This window comes from Oncorhynchus kisutch, linkage group LG10 (genome assembly GCF_002021735.2).
Source record: "Oncorhynchus kisutch isolate 150728-3 linkage group LG10, Okis_V2, whole genome shotgun sequence".
In the NCBI taxonomy this organism is placed as follows: domain Eukaryota; kingdom Metazoa; phylum Chordata; class Actinopteri; order Salmoniformes; family Salmonidae; genus Oncorhynchus; species Oncorhynchus kisutch.
In genome coordinates, this window is record NC_034183.2 from 45,593,732 (window position 1) to 45,613,987 (window position 20,256).

The following is a 20,256-nucleotide window of genomic DNA, read 5'->3' on the forward strand; positions in this document are numbered from 1 at the left end:
AGCCGCTTCATCCAGCCAGCTCCCTGCCCCAAGGGTTAGTGGGGAGAGGGCCCAGTGAGGGCCACCAGGGGGCGCCACTACATTCAGCCAGCTCGCTGTTCCAGTTCTAGAGAGGAAAAGTAATGGCATATTTTTGTAGGTACTAACTCCGCCATGGTTCGTTCGACAGCCTATTGGGTAATTAATGGCATTTACTTATTTGGTAAGTACAGGCTTAGGAAATGTTATATGTTTTGTTCTATGAGTTAATCTTCATCAGGTAACGTCACATTTTGTGATTTTATAAAAAGCATTTATGCACATAAAGGCTTCATAATTGAGAAAGGTCATGTTAAATGACTAATACTGTCTCATAGAAGAAACGTATACGATCTCCTAAGCCCGTCTTAACCTGACCTTATTTTTGGTCATTTTGTCATATTTCTACCATTATTACATTTACATTTGAGTAATTTAGCAGACGCTCTGGTAATAATTTGACTAAATACATATACTGGGATGTCTTTTAGCATTTTCCTCACAGTAACACACACTTTCAGTTTTAGTCTTATTACACCAATTATTTACAGGATCGGTGGATCCCCGGCAGGACGGTTGAGCTAACGTAGGCTAATGTGATTAGCATGAGGTTATAAGTAACAAGACAATTTCCCAGGACATAGACATACAGTGCCTTGCGAAAGTATTCGGCCCCCTTGAACTTTGCGACCTTTTGCCACATTTCAGGCTTCAAACATAAAGATATAAAACTATATTTTTTTGTGAAGAATCAACAACAAGTGGGACACAATCAATGAAGTGGAACGACATTTATTGGATATTTCAAACTTTTTTAACAAATCAGTTTTATATCTTTATGTTTGAAGCCTGAAATGTGGCAAAAGGTCGCAAAGTTCAAGGGGGCCGAATACTTTCGCAAGGCACTGTATCTGATATGGGCAGAAAGCTTAAATTCTTGTTAATCTAACTGCACTGTCCAATTTACAGTAGCTATTTTAGTAAGATAATATCATGCTATTGTTTGAGGAGAGTGCACAGTTATGAACTAGAAAATGTATTAATAAACTAATTAGGCACATTTGGGCAGTCTTAATACAACATTTTGAAGAGAAATACAATGGTTCATTGAATCAGTCTAAAGCATTGCACATACACTGCTGCCATCTAGTTGCCAAAACCTATATTGCACCTAGATTCCTAAGTGATATAGTTTATTTATTTAATTTTTACAGGGACAGTGCACATTAATCAACGTTTCAGTAAAAGTACCGGTTTTAGCCAGCCGGCAAATTTTCAACCGCAGTCCCTGGGCAGGTTATTATTATTATTAATGGCCTTAGTCTTGCATTTTAAAGATGAAGGGGGGGGGGGAATCTTTTATCTTTTACCAGATCTAATGTATTATATTCTCCTACATTAATTTCACATTTCCACAAACTTCAAAGTGTTTCCTTTCAAATGGTATCAAGATGCATATCCTTGCTTCAGATCCTGAGCTACAAACAGTTAAATTAAAAACCTCTTGAGGATCGGACCCTAAAATGACACCCAAATCTATGCCCTGAAAAATCTATTCAGTTTCTCCACATTGAAATTAATGTCGGCCATCTTGAAAATAGGCTGTTGTGACTGATTTTATATTAAATCTTATGATGACTATGAAACTTTTCCAATGGGTCTCCTTGTTCTGTGTGAAGTTTGGTGTAGTTATCATTTATGGTACTATGTGATAATAAAGCACATCCCACTGCTGCCCATTCTGTCTCATCAATATACCTCAAAATACATACAGAATACATACAGGTATCAAAATACATACAGGTATGACCTTTGACCCCCAACCAAGGTGGCCCCATGGAGATGTCATTAACATACCAAAACAAAACATTTTAAGAATGGGAAATGTAAGAATAATAGTAGAGAGAATGATTTAGTTAAACTTTTATTTATTTCATCACATTCCCAGTGTGTCAGAAGTTTACATACACTCAATTAGTATTTGGTAAATTGTTTAACTTGGGTCAAAACGTTTCGGGTAGCCTTCTACAAGCTTCCCACAATGAATTTGGTGAATTTTGGCCCATTCCTCCTGGCAGAACTGGTGTAACTGAGTCGGGTTGGTAGGCCTCCTTGCTCGCACACGCTTTTTCAGATCTGTACACAAATTTTCTATTGGGTTGAGGTCAGGGCTTTGTGATGGCCACTCCAATACCTTGACTTTGTTGTCCTTAAGCCATTTTGCCACAGCTTTGGAAGTGTGCTTGGGGTCATTGTTAATTTGGAAGACCCATTTGCCACCAAGCTTTAACTGAAGACTGATGTCTTGAGATGTTGCTTCAATATATCCACATAATTTTCGTTCCTCATGATGCCATCTATTTTGTGAAGTGTGAAGTCCCTCCTGCAGCAAATCAACCCACAACATGATGCTGCCACCCCTGTGCTTGGGACGGTTGGGATGGTATTCTTCGGCATGAAAGCCTCCCCCTTTTCGTCCAAACATAACGATGGTCATTATGGCCAGTTCTATTTTTGTTTCATCAAACCAGAGGACATTTCTCCAAAAAGTACGATCTTTGTCCCCATGTGCAGTTGCAAACTGTAGTCAGGCTTTTTTATGGCATTCTTCCTTGCTGAGTGGCCTTTCAGGTTATGTAGATATAGGACTCATTTTACTGTGGATATAGATACTTTTGTACCTGTTTCCTCTAGCATCTTCACACGGTCCTTTGCTGTTGTTCTGGGATTGATTTGCACTTTTTGCACCAAATCACGTTCATCTCTAGGAGACAGAACGCGTCTCCTCCTGAGCGGTATGACGGCTGCGTTGTCCCATGGTGTTTATACTTGTGTACTATTGTTTGTACAGATGAACGTGGTACCTTCAGGCGTTTGGAAATTGCTCCCATGGATGAACCAGACTTGTGGAGGTCTCCAATTCTTTTTCTGAGGTCTTGGCTGATTTCTTTTGATTTTTCCCATGATGTCAAGAAAAGAGGCACTGAGTTTGAGAGGTAGGCCTTGAAATACATCCACAGGTACACCTCCAATTGACTCAAATTATGTCATCAGCCTACCAGAAGCTTCTAAAGCCATGACATCATTTTCTGGAATTTTCCGAGCTGTTTAAAGGCACAGTCAACTTAGTGTATGTAAACTTCTGACCCACTGGAATTGTGATACAGTGAATTATAATTGAAATAATCTGTCTGTAAACAATTGTTGGAACAATTACTTGTGTCGTGCACAAAGTAGATGTCCTAACCGACTTGACAAAACTATAGTTTGTTAACATAAATTTGTGGAGTGGTCGACAAACAAGTTTTAATGACTCCAACCTAAGTGTGTGTAAACTTCCGACTTCAACTGTACTTGCAGCGGTAGAAACGTGTTGTCGGAATGCAGCTGTATTGACCCTCTGGGCACAATAAACTTGGTTAAGCTTTCATAAATGTCTGTTGAGTTTTTTACTCTGAGAATTAGAACCTAACTCGTGGTGTCTCTCTTCGGTTATGCATGCACGGAATAGCAAAACAGCATAGCGGTCCGGTCCAGACGGCCCCCACTGCGGTTGGTGAGCAGTTTGTCATATTCTAGTGTCTGATGAGGAATGGAAATGTCAGGGGGAACCTTCGAGAGGTATACATTTGAGCGCTTCGGGTAAAGAGCGCCCTGCTGCTGGGCGTGTGCATACTCCTCACCCTTCCTCTTTTGGCACCATGCAATGGACCGGGGTACAGCTGAGCAGTGGGACGGTGGTGGGGAAAGAGTGGGGTCCAGGGACTGGCTTGCTGTGGCCTGGCCTCGATCCGGCAGCAGAGACGCAGAATCAGAATACCTATAAGAATTCTACTTTAATCTATTCATATACCTTCTCACTGATGGCAATAAATACTCTTCAAGTTACTTTCTTGGGATTCCATTTAGTTTTTTCAGACCTGCTGCCATTTCATTGGTCCATTTTCCCTTATGTGAATCTTCTGAGGCTTTATGAGAGTACTCTTTAACTTACAACAATCACCATAACCTGGCACTGGAAAGATTTCTCATAATGAGTCTCCATGTGCAGGTTCAGATTGTATTTGCTAAATTTCCATTTAATCAAATGTGTGTCAACGTTAGTTTCAAGATGATCTATTACACTTTAAAAAAAAATGTTTTACTCAAAGTGTTCTACACACACACACACCACAGACAGGTTTTCTCTCACTAGTATGCACTCTAATCATAACAGAAAACGTGGTGTGAAAGGAATCCCCACAACTTGCACCAATGAAGACCAGCAGTGCCAGTTTGACTGACCCGTGCACTCTTTGATTCCAGTGGCATTGAACCTGATGGAAGCTCTCCACTCGCCACACGATCTACACTGAGGATCACACTGTTTCCACGCTGAACACTAGAATAGTGATTAAATGCAGAGAGGGGCTGAGGTTCACTGGTTGGTTCTAGGGATATGGAACCCTCTCCATCAGGTTCTGTTTTGATCTGTTCTGTTGAAGTGCATGGTAGAAAGGCTCCCTGTCCATATTCCTCACGTTCAGTTTGGTAAATATGTGAAGGCTCAGTTGAGTCCTGATTCTGACACAAGCAATAGTGAATATAACATTAGGGTCTTTGGACTCCAGAGCATGAAGCTGCTCTCTACCCATAACTGGTCCTGAGCTCCTATTCATAAATCTGTGTGGGCTCTGGGTCCTCCTGCCCCAGACTAGGTCTCCACTCATGCTCACAGTGCTGCTGCTCTGGTGGGAACCTTTTCAGAGACAGAGAGAGTGAGCTGCTGTAGGTTCTGGAGGAAGGATGAAACAGATGACTATAGTGAATTCAGCTGACAACAATAATAAACCAAGACAACATAATTGCGATTTACTTAAAGGGTGTATATGAAACAAGGGGTCATGGAGAAAGAAACCCTTCACCAGGCACCACAGTATTGTTTTTCTGTCTATTTATATCTCTAAAAATGAATCAATATGAATTTTGAAACAACGGTTTGCAAAGTACTCCTGAATGTTCGGGGACGTTTGGCGCTCTGAAACAATGGACTTTGATGTCACTAGAGGAACCAGTCAATCAACTGCAGCATATTAACCAGAAAATGTATAATAATCACAGTAGAAAAACTCATCATGAACTCATTTAGGCCTGCTAGAATATGACAGGCAGCCAAAGGTAGGCTACCTCTTTTTTATTGTGTTCGTGTCTTTGCTATGGATTAAGTGATATGACATGCTATTTTATCAAATCTTTTCTCTGTAATTAATATTACCTGATTAAACTAATCGTGTAAATGTAATTAACTAGGAAGTTGAGGCACCACGGAAGAATGTTTATAGAGCTGTTGTCTTCCGAACAAACTCTTAAAGACCTGGTAATCTTTCATATCAATAGCAGTCAATTATTAATCCTCACCTTATTCAGTCTCATTTGAACGTTGTAAAATTCTGGATTATCTTCAGGAACCCTGGCTATCAAGTTGAATCAGCAATACAAAATTTGGTTTAATTATTTATTTACTAAATACCTAAATAATCACACAGAATTACATATACACAGGATCATACATTGATTACTAATTATGTCTTACAAGAAAACGTCCCTAGCGGACGGAAACTATATGACGGCTGGTTACACAAAGAAAGGGGGCTGGGTTTGAATGAAAGCGCGGGAGACTGAGGAACAAAAGGATTGGGTCTCTATCGGACCTTTATGAAGCTATGCTATCATAAATACAGAATCTTATGCATTCTAAATAACCACCCATTTGGAAAAGGAAAATGACAGCAATATTTACTCTGAGCTGCACTTCAATAGATTGGTCATAGATGGAAGGCTGGGTTGCCCAGCAGAGATCTCCCTTGTCCTTTGAAGAATATGTATTTTGGTAGAATGGATACGTTGTAGTACCCTGTCTTCCTGAAGAGATTGTCCGTCCTTTCCTAGCCCACGTTTACAGCTGCTGCTGCTGCTAATTCAACGTCTAGGATGTATCACTTCTTTAGTGAATAAGAGTTCAAAGTTCATACCAAGTTGCCATACTATAAGCTCATGCTATATTCTGGCTGGTATAGTTGAAATTCATCCTTCCAGCACGTTGATCGTCACCAGACGTTGAAATTCACCCTTCTAAAACATATGGACATCAGTCCTCACATCACTGGCAACACAATGTTAATTTTGTTAGGTTGTAGGTGTTCAACAATTCGCAACCAGAGCTCACACTGAGATTGGCTTAGTTCTGTAGTTGATATTAGCCCTTTTAAACGTATGGACAGCAGTCCTCACATCATCGGGAACACAAGGTTGACTTTCGTCAATGGGCTTTTGTTGTGGTGGAGAGAAGGGCATGTTTCATAGTTCACAACCAATGCCTGTTCACTTGGGCGAGGCCACTGAGTGAGCATAGTTCACTTATGAAAACCATTATCTCATTTAGAAGCTAAAATTACACTTCATCTTTTCACAAATAGTTTAATATTTAAACATTTAAATTGCACAACAATTCCATGTGAATCTGATAACTAGAATGTGTAGACTTTCCAATAAACAGTTTATGTCGTCCTATCATCAGTAATAATGTCTCAGACGACAACTGTACCAACGGATACTTTCAACTGGTTGGATTACTGAAATATGGTTCCATTCCCAACCCTTTGATGTTACCAGACTCTCTCTATGTTAACAACGGGCTTTCCAAGAGTCAAATCTGTAGAGTAGAGAGAAAAAGGGGGAAAGGTATTTATGGGGGTCATAAACTTAGGTGAAATTAGATTGCTATTGGTTATGAATAGGCTCCTGGGAGGATGGGTGGTTGGTTGTTGAGTTATTTTCTAACCGTTGTTTGCCCTGCTAAAAATGGTCATATACACACACTTTAATCAATTAACGTTACTAACCTGCTCTATGCAACTTCATATCTGGTTTAGAACGATATCAAGCAGCCTCCGTAGCTTCTCGTTCTCTTCCTTTGAACGATAGATTTCTTCCTGGTACTCTGCCACCGTTTTTTTAACAGCCCCAAATATCTCATCAGCAGCTACTGTTAATCGTTCATTGAGAAGCACTTGCAGCAATGATATTTTCGCATTATGAAAGTCGTTGTTCTGTCCTGTCCGATCAAAATTCCACACGTACTCTCTTGTTACGGAACAGCACAAAACAATGAAGCGCACATGCTCGGTTGCTTGTTTATCCACTGAGCGGTATGACAAAAGTTTCATTACCGCCACCTGCAGTAGAGTCTGTGCAATGGGTTATCTGATTCAATCCTGGTGTCCATAAAGCGACTAGTTGCAAATATTTGAAATGAGTTGATCTATGATTAATAATAATAATTGCCTTTAGATGTTATTCAACGTTGGATACTTAAGCAATAAGGCCCGAGATTGCCAAAATAGAAGGCTATTGGCTGTTCTTAAGCACGGCTCAACACAGAGTGCCTGGATACAGCCCTAACCGTGGTATATTGGCAATCTACCACAAACCCCCGAGGTGCGTTATTGCTATTATAAACTGGTTACCAATGTAATTAGGTATACGGCCTGATAGACCATGGCTTTCAGCCAATCAGCATTCAGGGCTCGAACCACCCAGTTTATAATAATAAATTATTGATTTGTCAAAGTTCATAGCACAAATATTCTTCCACAAGTAGTTCTGGACAGGTCTACGTGCTTCTGTAACCGAAAGACCCCGCACAGGAAGCTGTGCACTTATTGGTCAGTATAGTAGAGCCCTGCTTTGCATGAATTTTAAGCCGGACCCTACCCATGCCCACAACATTCAAGCCTTACCCTATCCAGGCCCGATTGCTTCTGCCAAATTTAAGGCCTGGCTTAGAGATCCTTATTTATTCTCTATGTTTGGTTAGGTCAGGGTATGACTCGGGTGGGAAAATCTATGTTTTCTATATCTTTGTTGTTTTGCCTAGTGTGGTTCCCAATCAGAGGCAGCTAGCTGTCTATCGTTGTCTCTGATTGGGGATCATATATAAATTGTGATTTTCCGTTTGCATTTAGTGGGGTGTTATTTTCTGTTTAGTGTCTGTGCCTGACGGAACTGTTCGCTTTTGGATTTGTTATTTTTTGTTTGAGTGCTTCTTGTAAATAAATATCATGAACACTTTCTACGCTGCGCTTTGGTACACTCTTCCTTCCACCGACAACGAGCGTTACACCGGCCCTGCCCGAAACCCAAAATCAGAAATAACTTCCTCCATTAGTAAATCCATTCGCTGCTCCTCTCTGTCTCACTCACTCTCTGCACACTGCTTACTGTTCATACACTCTGCTTATGGCGGCTCTGGGTCTGTGAGTATCCATGGCAGCGTCGGCTCTGCTTGGGCTGCTCTGCTCAATAATGAGATGAGAGAGTAGTTAGCTGAGCTACTTTTTGTCACTCTAAACTCCGACAAAACTCAAGGAACATTACTATTTTCGGTGAAATAATTTAATACGTTTTTTTATTTGAAGAGATTGAAGCACTTATGACACCATGTTATGATCTTAGTCATATGACTGTACTGCGCTGTATGGGGTCGGGTAGCAGAGCTCTACAGTGTAGTCAGAGTTGATAAATGTCGAGAAATCAAAAAGGATCTAAATTGGCGAAGTTCGTTCAGTTTCAAACATTGACTCAATGAGAACACTAAAGAGAGAAGGCAAGTAAAGAGAAGAGCGACCTTAGGCTACTGCCCTATACCTTTCAACGAGACCTCTACGTTCACAAACTGTAAGTAACTTTCATTATTTTCATAAATGGCTGTAACAATTAGGCTATAGGCTTTATAGAAATATAATACTATGCAATGTTGCTTGTGTAGACAAAGCCCTAGCTAAAACATTATAGTTTGTTAGAATATTTGGTTTGAGCTATCTGGAATCCCCCCTGCCCCACGAGGAATCCCTCTGCTTGAGGTGACCTTTGACATTGACACCAACGGCATTCTGAACATATCAGTGGTGGACACGCAAGGGCAAAGGGAACAAAATCACCATCACCAATGACAAGGGGCGGCTCAGCAAAAAGGACATTGAGAGGATGTTGCAGGATGCCAACAAATACAAAGCTGAGGACAATGCACAGAGGGAGAAAATTGCACCTTCAATATGAAGAGCAGCTTTGAGAGGAGCACGAGCTTCATTCATCATTACCAAGCTGTACCAGCAAGGAGGGATGACCACTGACATGGTCTAGCTCTGGTGCCAGCTCCCAAGGCTCAACCATTGAAGAGTTTGACTAAAGCGAAGGACTTGTATAATGGACTTTTCAAAATGCATTAGTACAGTATCACTGAATACGTTTTGCTATTCAGGAAATACTCATTTCTACTGCTTGACATTATAATGCCCTTTTATGGCTCAGCGCTATTCGGGAAGTGTTTATGTATTGGTTGAACTGTAAAGAGACAGATGTTGATGTTAATATGTCATTTCATACCATATTGCATTGCTGGACATTGAAAATAAAATGTATTGAAATAAGTGTAAGTGTTGGCTGTTTCCTTATCATAGCAGATTCAGGATTCACATAATGGTTTATTTTTTTACACAATACCATTAAATATTGTAAACAAAACTTTGATGGCTAAACCACCAGTGTTACGGTTTTCTTCCGGTGAAGGAGAGGAGGACCAAAATGCAGCGTGGTTATTGCGATTCATGTTTAATAAAAAAGAAACAATAACCGTGAAAACCTAAACAGCCTTATCTGGTGCAAACAAACCCTGAGACAGGAACAGTCACCCACGAAACACTCAAAGAATATAGCTGCCTATGGTTCCCAATCAAAGACAACGATAAACACCTGCCTCTGAGAACCACTCTAGGCAACCATAGACTTACCTAGACAACTCTACTATACCACAATCCCAAAACCTACAAAAACCCCAAGACAAAACACACCACATAATTAACCCATGTCTGACCAAAATAATAGAGAATATACTAAGACCAGGGCGTGACAACCAGAGAGAAGAGCAGGTGACGACACCATAATAGCCACTGTTTATGAACTCTATTCTGTGATAACATCTGATACAATCATTATGGTCATTCTTGGAAAAAGAGGCACATCCCAAAAGTAAAATCGCCACATTTATGGAACATAATTATGCCTATAAAATAAACAAATATAGGTCACATTTTTCTTACTTTATTCTTAATGGTGTCAAGCTCAGAGAACCAAATATGATTGATTTGTAATATTTAATATTCCTTCAGTCACTGAAGGAAAGTACCAGATGAACTATTTTACAGTACCAGTCAATTATGGACACACCTACTCATTTCAGGGTTTTTCTGTATTTTATTACTATTTTCTACATTGTAGAAAAATAATGAAGACGTAATGAAATAACACATGGAATCATGTGGTAACAAAAAGTGTTAAACAAATATTTGATTCTTCAAAGTAGCCACCCTTTCCCTTGATGACAGCTTTGCACACACCTGGAATGCATTTGAATTAACAGGTGTGCCTTAAGTTAATTTCTGGAATTTCTTTCCTTAATGCTTTTGAGCCAGTCAGTTGTGTTGTGACAAGGTAGGGTTGTTATACAGAAGATATCCCTATTTGGTAAAAGACCAAGTCCATATTATGGCAAGAACAGCTCAAGTAAGCAAAGATAATTTTTTATTTCACCTTTATTTAACCAGGTAGGCCAGTTGAGAACAAGTTCTCATTTACAACTGCGACCTGGCCTAGGCAAAGCAGTGCGACAAAAAACAACAGAGTAGTTACACATGGGATAAACAGTACAGTCAATAACACAATTAAAATCAATGTACAGTGACAGTCCATTACTTCAAGACATGAAGGTCAGTCAATACGGGAATATTTCAAGACCATCAAGCGCTATGATGAAACTGGCTCTCATGAGGACCGCCACAGGAAAGGAAGACCCAGAGTTACCTCTGCTGCAGAGGATACGTTCATTAAAGTTAGCAGCCTCAGAAATTGCAGCACATATAAAAGTAACAGACACATCTCAACATCAACTGTTCAGAGGAGACTGTGTGAATCACGCCTTCATGGTCGAATTGCTGCAAAGAAACGACTACTAAAGGACACCAATAAGAAGAACAGACTTGCTTTGGACAAGAAACATGAGCAATGGACATTAGGCTGGTGGAAATCTGTCCTTTGGGCTGATGAGTCCTTATTTGGTATTTTGTTTCCAACTGTCATGTATTTGTGAGACGCAGAGTAGGTGAACGGTAATCTCTGCATGTGTGGTTCCCAGTGTGAAGCATGGTGGAGGAGGTGTTGGCGTACTTTGCTGGTGACACTGCCTGCGATTTATTTATAATTCAAGGCACACTTAACCAGCATGGTTACCACAGCATTCTGCAGCGATACACCATCCCATCTGGTTTGCGCATAGTGGGACTATCATTTGTTTTTCAACATGCCAATGACCCAACACACCTCCAGGCTGTGTAAGGGCTATTTGACCAAGAAGGAGAGTGATGGAGTGCTGCATCAGATGACCTGGCCTCCAATCACCTGAACTCAACCCAATTGAGATGGTTTGGGATGAGTTGGACCGCAGAATGAAGGAAAAGCAGCCAAAAGGTGCTCAGCATATGTGGGAAGCTGGTGAAGCTGGTTGAGAGAATGCCAAGAGTGTGCAAAGCTGCCATCGAGGCAAATGGTGGCTTCTTTGAAGAATCTCAAATATAAAATATATTTGTTTAACATTGTTTTGATTACATGATTCCATATGTGTTATTTCATAGTTTTGATGTCTTTGCTATTATTCCACAATGTAGAAAATAGTCAAAAATAAAGAAAACCCTGGAATGAGTAGGTGTGTCCAAACTTTTGACTGGTACTATATATATTTTCTAAGGCTCTGGTCTGTCGTAGGAGTGAGGGTAAAATGTAGGAATTTTCTCTGTTATCCACTTTATGTTTTAATTATTATTTGGGGTATAGGGGAGGGTCACTTTTTTAAAAGTGTTTTCGGGTAGGGTCAGGTCAAAATATATTTTACTGAAAGGAGGGCCGTAATTTTCATTTCAGAGATCCGATTTTCTCCAGGTATCCCTAATAAATAACGTACAGTCCATTATAAAAAAATATATTTGGCACAGCTACGCAAAATTCGTGGCAGGAACAGACATACGGAAACTAGACAGCACTTATTAGCTGTATTCAAAATACAGATTCTCTCCCTTTTAAAATGGTTGGCATTTTAATAACCCACATATTAGGATTTGCTTATCCCATCACAATACGGTAGTTTAACTGGGGAGAATAACGGAAAATTCAATGCAGTCGTCGGCATTTAGGAAGGATGTTAAGTAATATCCGTGGGTTTAAACCGGGGAAAGTTATTTCCTGAGGTTGACCAGGAGTGAATAAGTCATGCTTTGAGCTCTCACACCAACCCAACCAGTAGATGGTTTTCACGACTAAGACAGTTGGTGCCATTATAGAACAGCTCGGGAAACAAATGATAATGGAACCGTCGGTGAACTCTCAGAAGGACGACACTGGTAAGAAAGTCACCAAGTTAGCCATCAACAAGTGCTTTAGCTACGCTGGCTTGATTGCTAGCTAACTAACGTTAACCCGTTGTGATAGCCAAATCTCACAAATGCGTGCGAATTTCGGAATGTAGCTACAGACCACTGAACATGTACGAAATGTTGCTATTGCTGGAGCTGTCACTTGCTGAGTGAACTCTTTTGACCTTCCTGTTACTACCACAAAGTCAAAATGGCTATATCGTAAAAATGTATAAACTAAAATGTACTTTTAGGTCTTTTAATTTAAGGTTAGTTAGGCATAAGGTCAGCAGTGTGGTTAGGTTTAAAATCAGATTTTCAGAAGAGGAATTGTAGAAAGAGGCAGGGATTTAGCCATAATAAGTATGATTTTTGTGAAGACGTCAGTCAGCCTAATTAGAAGCTGTGGCAGGGGTGTGCCAAGGATTGCCATGTCTCCACTGAGAGACAGCCAAAACAATGTTATCTGTCAGTTCGATTGTCAACAGGTGTATTATTACATTCGTGAATTGCTTTGCATGGGGTGTTTTATAATGTTATTGACATTGGAAGGGATAGCCTGTGTAGTAGGCCTAAATGCAATTGCTGGCATGATCATGCTTTACGCAGCTTATAAGATATCTTGAAGTCTGTCTCTCTGGGACTGTTGAACCCCATTGTCCTGTGTTCACCATAAATTGAGAGATGACATCATCTGTTTTCCTTCTTGTCAGGTGCAATGGAGAGCTTGCAGGCCCAGCTAGCAGATTGCCGAGCGCAGCTGGAGCACTGGCAGGGTGTGGCGACAATCTGCGAACTGAGCAAACAGGAGGAGCTGGGAGAGCTGCAGAGACAGTGTGACCAGGAGATGCAGTCTCTTCAGGAGGCCCTCAGAGGTCAGTGAGAGAGAGACACACACACAGTGTGACCAGGAGATGCAGTCAGAGGTCAAAGAAATTTTTTCTACATACCAGTGTTTCCCTACCATTGTATAGATGGGGCGGGTCCCCTCTCTTCTGAGGAAGGTTGTTCCGTTCTATTCATCATCCATTCCCAATGGGGGCTATTGTCAACATTTTTGCACTAGATAGAGAATAGCGTGCCATTTGGAATGCAGACAATGTGTAGGACCCACCTAGATGGCCTGTTATTGTCTGTCATCTCGTTTCTCTCTTCTATTCTCAGAGACGGCTTCTCAGTATGAGGCTAGAATATCTACTCTGCAGTCTGAGCGTGCCCAGTGGAGGAGAGCCAGTGTGCAGTCTCAGGTGTGTGTGTGTTCACCTCAACGTTACTTAACCCATTTTCTTGTCTCTGACCGCTCTCGCTCTCACTCAGGGCAGTATAAAGAAGGACGGTGTGGAGGCGGGGGCTATGCAGTCCGAGGGCCAGTCGACAGACCCCACCAATAGCCTCAGAAAGCCAAGAACAGACGGATGGGATAGCCAACCAGCGGAGGCTGAAGGACCAGGGGAGGGTGAAGGGGCAGGGCTGGAGGGCTATTTCTCCCAGAACTGTGACTTCGCCTCTTTCTCCTCCTTCTCCTTGGACACGCCCTCACTGCCCCGCCGCCAACCCTCCCAGGAAGACACCGCCTCCCTGGTCTCCACGGGAACCCTGGTGCCCGAGGCCATCTACCTGCCCCCGCCTGGCCACCGTCTGGTCACACACACCGAATGGGACTCGCTTAACACACAGGTGAACACACACACTTTGACATCAATTCACTAAGCAAACAAGTGAGCACCAGCCACACTCCAACTAGGACTTATACTGAAAAAATATATAAATGCAACATCTAAGGTGTTGGTCCCATGTTTCATGAGCTGAAATAAAAGATCCAAGAAATGTTCCATAAACACAAAAAGCTTATTTCTCTCAAATGTTGTGCAAAAATGTGTTTACATCCCTGTTAGTGAGCATTTCTCCTTTGCCAAGATAATCCATCCACCTGACAGGTGTGGCATATCAAGAAGCTGATTAAACAGCATGATCATTACATAAGTTCTGTGGACAATAAAGGCCACTCTCTAAAATGTACAGTTGTCACTCAACACAATGCCACAGATGTCTCAAGTTTTGAAGGAGCGTGCAAATTGGCATGCTGACTGCAAGAATGTCGACAAGAGCTGTTGCCAGAGAATTTAATGTTAATTTCTCTACAATAAGCTGCCTCCAACGTTGTTTTAGAGAATTTGGCAGTACGTCCAACCGGCCTCACAGCTGCAGACCACGTGTAACCACACCAGGACCTCCACATCCGACTTCTTCATTTGTGGGATTGTCTGAGACAAGCCACTCGGAAAGCTGATGAAACCATGGCATTGCACAAACAAAGAATTTCTGCACAAACTGTCTGAAACCGTCTTCGGGAAGCTCATCTGCGTGCTCGTTGTCCTCACCAAGGTCTTGGCCTGAAGGACGGTGTCGTAACTGACTTCAGTGGGCAAATGCTCACCTTCAATGGCCACTGGCACGCTGGAGAAGTGTGCTTTTCACGGTAGAATCCCGGTTTCAACTGTACCGCGCAGATGGCAGACGGCGTGTATGGTGTCGTGTGAGGGAGCGGTTTGCTGATGTCAACGTTGTGAACAGTGCCCCATGGTGGGTTATGGTATGGGCAGGCATAAGCTATGGACAACAAACACAATTACATTTTATCGATGGCAATTTGAATGCACTGAGATACCGGGACGAGATCCTGAGGCCCATTGTCGTGCCATTTATCCGCCGACATACACGACGGCGTGTTCCAGTTCCCGCCAATATCCAGCAACTTTGCACAGCCATTGAAGAGGAGTGGGACAACATTCCACAGACCACAATCAACCTGATCAACTCCCTCCCAACGAGATGTCGTGCTGCATGAGGCAATTCATGGTCACACCAGATACTGACTGTTTTTCTGATCCATGCCTCTACCTTTTTTCAAATCTATATTCCCAGTCATGTACAATCCATAATTTAGGGCCTAATGAATTTATTTCAATTGATTTTCGTTATATGAACGATAACTCGGTAAAATGTTTTTGAAATTATTGCAGTTATTTTTAAGTGTACTTCAAGCCTTCAAAACAGCCAACATTGGTGTGTTTGACTATCAAACAGGTGAGCAGAACTGTACAGGTCTGTAATGGGCTCGTGACGTCTTCTGTGGTGTGGTCTCGTGACGTCTGACGTGGTGTGGAGTCATGGTGTCTAATGTGGTGTGGTCTGATTTGCAGGTTGTGGAGCAGGAGGGAGAGCTGAGTCGACTGAGGGAAGAGAGGACCAAGCTGGAGAGCGAGCTGGACACACAGACTACCGAGACACACAAACACGTACGCACACCTTTACACACATGGCATATACTGTATATTGAGAAACGTCAGTTATCCACGGAATTGAATGTTACTGTGTGTCGTGTGTGTCAGGTCTCAGTTCTCCAGTCTCAGGTTCAGACCTCCGAGGCCCTCCTACAGGAGCTGCAGAAGTCTTTCAACCAATCACAGAATGCCATCCATAGCAGGCTGGTGAGTGACCGGCACTTGGTCCAACCAGGGAGGAGGGGGATGAGGTTCATGTAGTGTGTGTTTGAGATATTTTGTGTGTGTGCTTGTGTGTTGTGTTCCCAGGCAGAGCTGTCTCTCTCTCAGAGGAGGGTGTGTAACGAGCTGTCCAGGCTAAAAGGGGAGGAGATCGAGGAGATGGTTGGGGCAGGGGACGCCAACACACCCCTTGGTCCTACACTACAGGTACAGTATGTGTGTATATGCGTGCACTTTTGTGTGTGTTCATACAGTCAAGAATCATTGCAATACAAAGGAAATATACTATTACTGTATGCACTACTGTACTCTCACCTGTAGGGGGCACACAGTGAGGAGAGGCTGCGTATTGAGATCGTCAATCTGAAGGAACAACTGGAGACCCGTGTGGAGGAGAGCGGTCTGTTCATCTGCCTTTCCTTTGCTCTTTCTTTGTGTTAATAAGTGTAATAGAACTTGCCAGCTGGTTCAAAACCAACATACATTCTCTCTTTCTCCTATGGTTCTGCCTCAACAGAAGTTTTACAAGGTGAGTGGGCATTCTATATATATATATATATATATATATATATATATATATATATGTGTGTGTGTGTGTGTGTGTGTGTGTGTGTGAGAGAGATCATATGTAAGTGTGTGGTATAGAAGGCCATAGGAATGAATCAGTAATGCATCACACACGGGCAGTTGATAACAAGCGTTGACCGTAGTAAACTCATAGGTTACGTTAGATTAGGTAGGCTAACGAAGATGACTGTAGACGAAAGTCAGGGAGGTGCATCTGCCACAGCCAAGACCTTTTATAAAGGTCTATTAAACCTTTCTTTAACCCCAGATCACACACAAACTGAAAACATACTTTCTGAAGTGCCTTCAGAAAGTATTCACACCCCTTGACTTTTTCCACATTGTTTGACAAAAATAAAAATAATAATTAAATTGAGATTTGTCACTGTACACCGTAATGTCAAAGTGGAATTGTGTTTTTTGAAATATGTACAAATTAATTAAAAATGTAAAGCTGAAATGTGACCTACCACTTGGATTTGGTCCTATGGAGCAACATTTGAAATGGTGTTAATCATATTGGATAAAAGTACAGATTCAGATCTAGAAAATGGTATATATACAGTGGGGAGAACAAGTATTTGATACACTGCCGATTTTGCAGGTTTTCCTACTTACAAAGCATGTAGAGGTCTGTCATTTTTATCATAGGTACACTTCAACTGTGAGAGACGGACAAAAATGTACAAAAAAATACAGAAAATCATTGTATGATTTTTAAGTAATTAATTTGCATTTTATTGCATGACATAAGTATTTGATCACTTACCTACCAGTAAGAATTCTGGCTCTCACAGACCTGTTAGTTTTTCTTTAAGAAGCACTCCTGTTCTCCACTCGTTACCTGTATAAAAGACACCTGTCCACACACTCAGTCAAACAGACTCCAACCTCTCCACAATGGCCAAGACCAGAGATATTTAAGGACATCGGGGATAAAATTGTAGACCTGCACAAGGCTGGGATGGGCTACAGGACAATAGGCAAACCTGTCTGTCTGCTTTCCATCAGACACTAAAACACAAGGCCAAATCTACACTGGAGTTGCTTACCAAGAAGACGGTGAATGTTCCTGAGTGGCCGAGTTACAGTTTTAACTTAAATCAGGGTGAATATGGCGAGACTTAAATGGATTTCTAACAATGAACAACAACCAATTTGATAGAGCTTAAAGAATAATGGGCAAATATTGTACAATCCAGGTGTGCAAAGTGCTTAGAGCAGGGGTGGCAAACTCATTCCATGGAGGGCCTAGTGTATGCTGGTTTTTGTTTTATCCTTTCAATTAAGACTTAGACAACCAAGTGAGTGGAGTTCCTTACTAATTAGTGACCTTAATTCATCAATCAAGTACAAGGGAGAAGCAAATGGAATGAGTTTGACACGTTTCTTAAAGACTTACCCAGAGACTCACAGCTGTTATCGCTGCCAACGGAAATTCTAACAAGTGTGAATACAAATGTAATGAGATATTTCTGTATTTACTTTATTTGTTAACATTTTAAAAAATACATGTTTTCACTTTGTCATTATGGGGTATTGTGTAAATGGGTGAGCAGGAAAAAAATTGATTTAATCCATTTTGAATTGAGGCTGTAACACAACAACGTGGAATAAGTCAAGGGGTATGAATACTTTCTGAAGGTAGTGTGTACCCGTGTAAAGCATTTGTTAAAGGTCTCAAATACCAAAAACATTGATTGGTTGACAAGTAGTGCCTCCCAGTAGCCAGGCGATGGCTGCATGGTGCCGTCAGTGAAAAGCAACTGCAGCAATTGAAGGAGACTTCATCAAACCGCATAACCTTTGATCACATGGTTGTTTTTGTGACGTTCATGCAGTTATCCACATAATGCAATACACTTTGAAAGGCGGTGACTTGACAAAACGTATCTGCTCGAACACGCCCGTTGTCTTTCCCTTGTGAAACCGGTCTTCTAACCTCGATGGGACTTCCTTGTTCAATAAAAAGCTTTGCCCTCTGCAGTGCAGCTGTCCAGTCTGAAGACCGAGATGGAGCGGGTCCAGTGTCAAGAGGAGACGCTGCAGTTGGAGCTACAGAACGGTCGCACCGAGCTACAAGGCCTCGGCGTGGCGCTCTCACACCTACAAGGAGACAGCAAGACTCTCAGCCATGACAAGGTACTGTACAGGGGGACCAGGGATAGATGTGTCTGTCCGTCTGTGTTGTACCTTTTGTGTACTTAGTGTTAGTAGTAAAGTAAAAAGATAGTAGTAAAGTAGTAAAGATAACATGTTACTGTAGTTCTTTCCCTCTCTCACCATTCTCACTCACAACTGCACCTTTCTATCTCCCTCCTAGGCGTCCCTCCAGCAACAGTGTTTGGAGCTGCGTAGCCAGATCATCAGTATGCGTTCTCAGGTGGACACCAGCCAGATGGTGCAGAGGGACTTTGTCCAGCTTTCACAGTCACTGCAGGTACATTACACAGATTCAGGACCAGCCCACTGGGGGTGTATTCACATTGGGTTGGTTTGTTATTTTACAGCACTGATCTAGGTCAAGTCCAGCTGGATTCCATATAATTTTTCTTCCATAGTCAAATGACCATGAGGCATTCTTACTCCACCCTCTCTCTCTCCCTTTTGTCTGTCTCTCCGTCCTTTATCACTTTCCTCTAGGTGAAGCTGGAGTTGATCCGTCAGGCTGAAACTCTGGACCAGGTCAGGGACATCTTGGAGGAGGGGCTTCCTGAAGAGGGTGCCCCGCCCACTGGTGCCACGTGAGTCTATCAGAGCAGCACAACAGAGCCAAAGTGACGGGAGAAACGGGAAGTATTCCAAGGGTGACCAATAAGAACGAGGCTGGACATGAAGTGCAACCGTAACCATGGAAAAAGACGTGACTACTATCCCCGCTTTGAAGAGGAGTGGGCTTAGCAAGGCACTGTGAATAATCACTGATAGACAAATCACCTTTTCATTCCAGACCACTAATAATGAGTCAGATCTTTGCTGGCCTTGTTCAGGCCAATCCTCTCCAACATTGGGAATCACCACCTCAGCTTGTAATGTGACTTGGAATATTTGTACTTTGGAGCTGTTCAATTATATATTTTTGGTTGCACCTCGACTTGTTGCTTGAGCGCCCTCCACATCTTTCCATATTTGGGAGTTTAAAAAATGTATTTTCTCATGTTCAATGACCAAACACTCATTCGAAGACTGGCCTTAACCCCCTTTTTTAACTGGACTCATTGAGAACTTGAATATTTGTATTGAAGTTCCTGACTTGACATTCCCGCCAGTCGGATGTGATGAGAAACACTCCATTACTGCTTTAGTGGAAGTCACTAAAATGCAATATGTTGAAAATAGGCCAGTATCTACAGTAAGTTATACCGTATTATGATACTTCTGACACATGGAAATGCACACACTCACCCACCTCTCAGGACCAGTGGGCACTTTGCTTTGACTTCCAATCATGGATCTAAAAGCACTGCCCTTTTTGATACCACCGAGTAACACAAACTCTATAAACAACCACTCCAGTGACACAATTACCTTTATACCTTTTTTAGACTTTACCACTTTTTAAAATGAAGAATAAGAGAAGAAACCTGTGAATGAATTTTGCATTCTCTTGTTGATACTAATTGCCTTAATATATAAATATACATTGAAAAACTACTCATTGCAGGATC

General features: G+C 41.8%; 1 protein-coding gene across 3 annotated transcripts; it reads left to right on the forward strand.

Moving 5' to 3' along the window:
• Window positions 1–12,120: 12,120 nt before the first annotated feature.
• LOC109898209 (rab GTPase-binding effector protein 2-like) lies at window positions 12,121–20,242 on the forward strand. 3 transcript variants are annotated; one of them, XM_020493081.2, is made up of 12 exons: window positions 12,130–12,503; window positions 13,229–13,390; window positions 13,680–13,762; window positions 13,833–14,192; window positions 15,719–15,814; window positions 15,908–16,006; window positions 16,109–16,228; window positions 16,343–16,421; window positions 16,539–16,550; window positions 18,576–18,730; window positions 18,912–19,028; window positions 19,232–20,242. In XM_020493081.2, the coding sequence occupies exons 1-12, from the start codon at window positions 12,407–12,409 to the stop codon at window positions 19,334–19,336; spliced, it is 1,485 nt and encodes a 494-aa protein (XP_020348670.1). In that variant the 5' UTR covers window positions 12,130–12,406; the 3' UTR covers window positions 19,337–20,242. The 3 variants fall into 3 exon arrangements, with proteins under 3 accessions (XP_031689622.1, XP_020348670.1, XP_020348671.1); XM_020493082.2 differs by having other exon boundaries at window positions 12,135–12,503; window positions 13,838–14,192; XM_031833762.1 differs by lacking the exon at window positions 16,539–16,550 and having other exon boundaries at window positions 12,121–12,503.
• The last annotated feature ends 14 nt before the right edge of the window (window positions 20,243–20,256 follow it).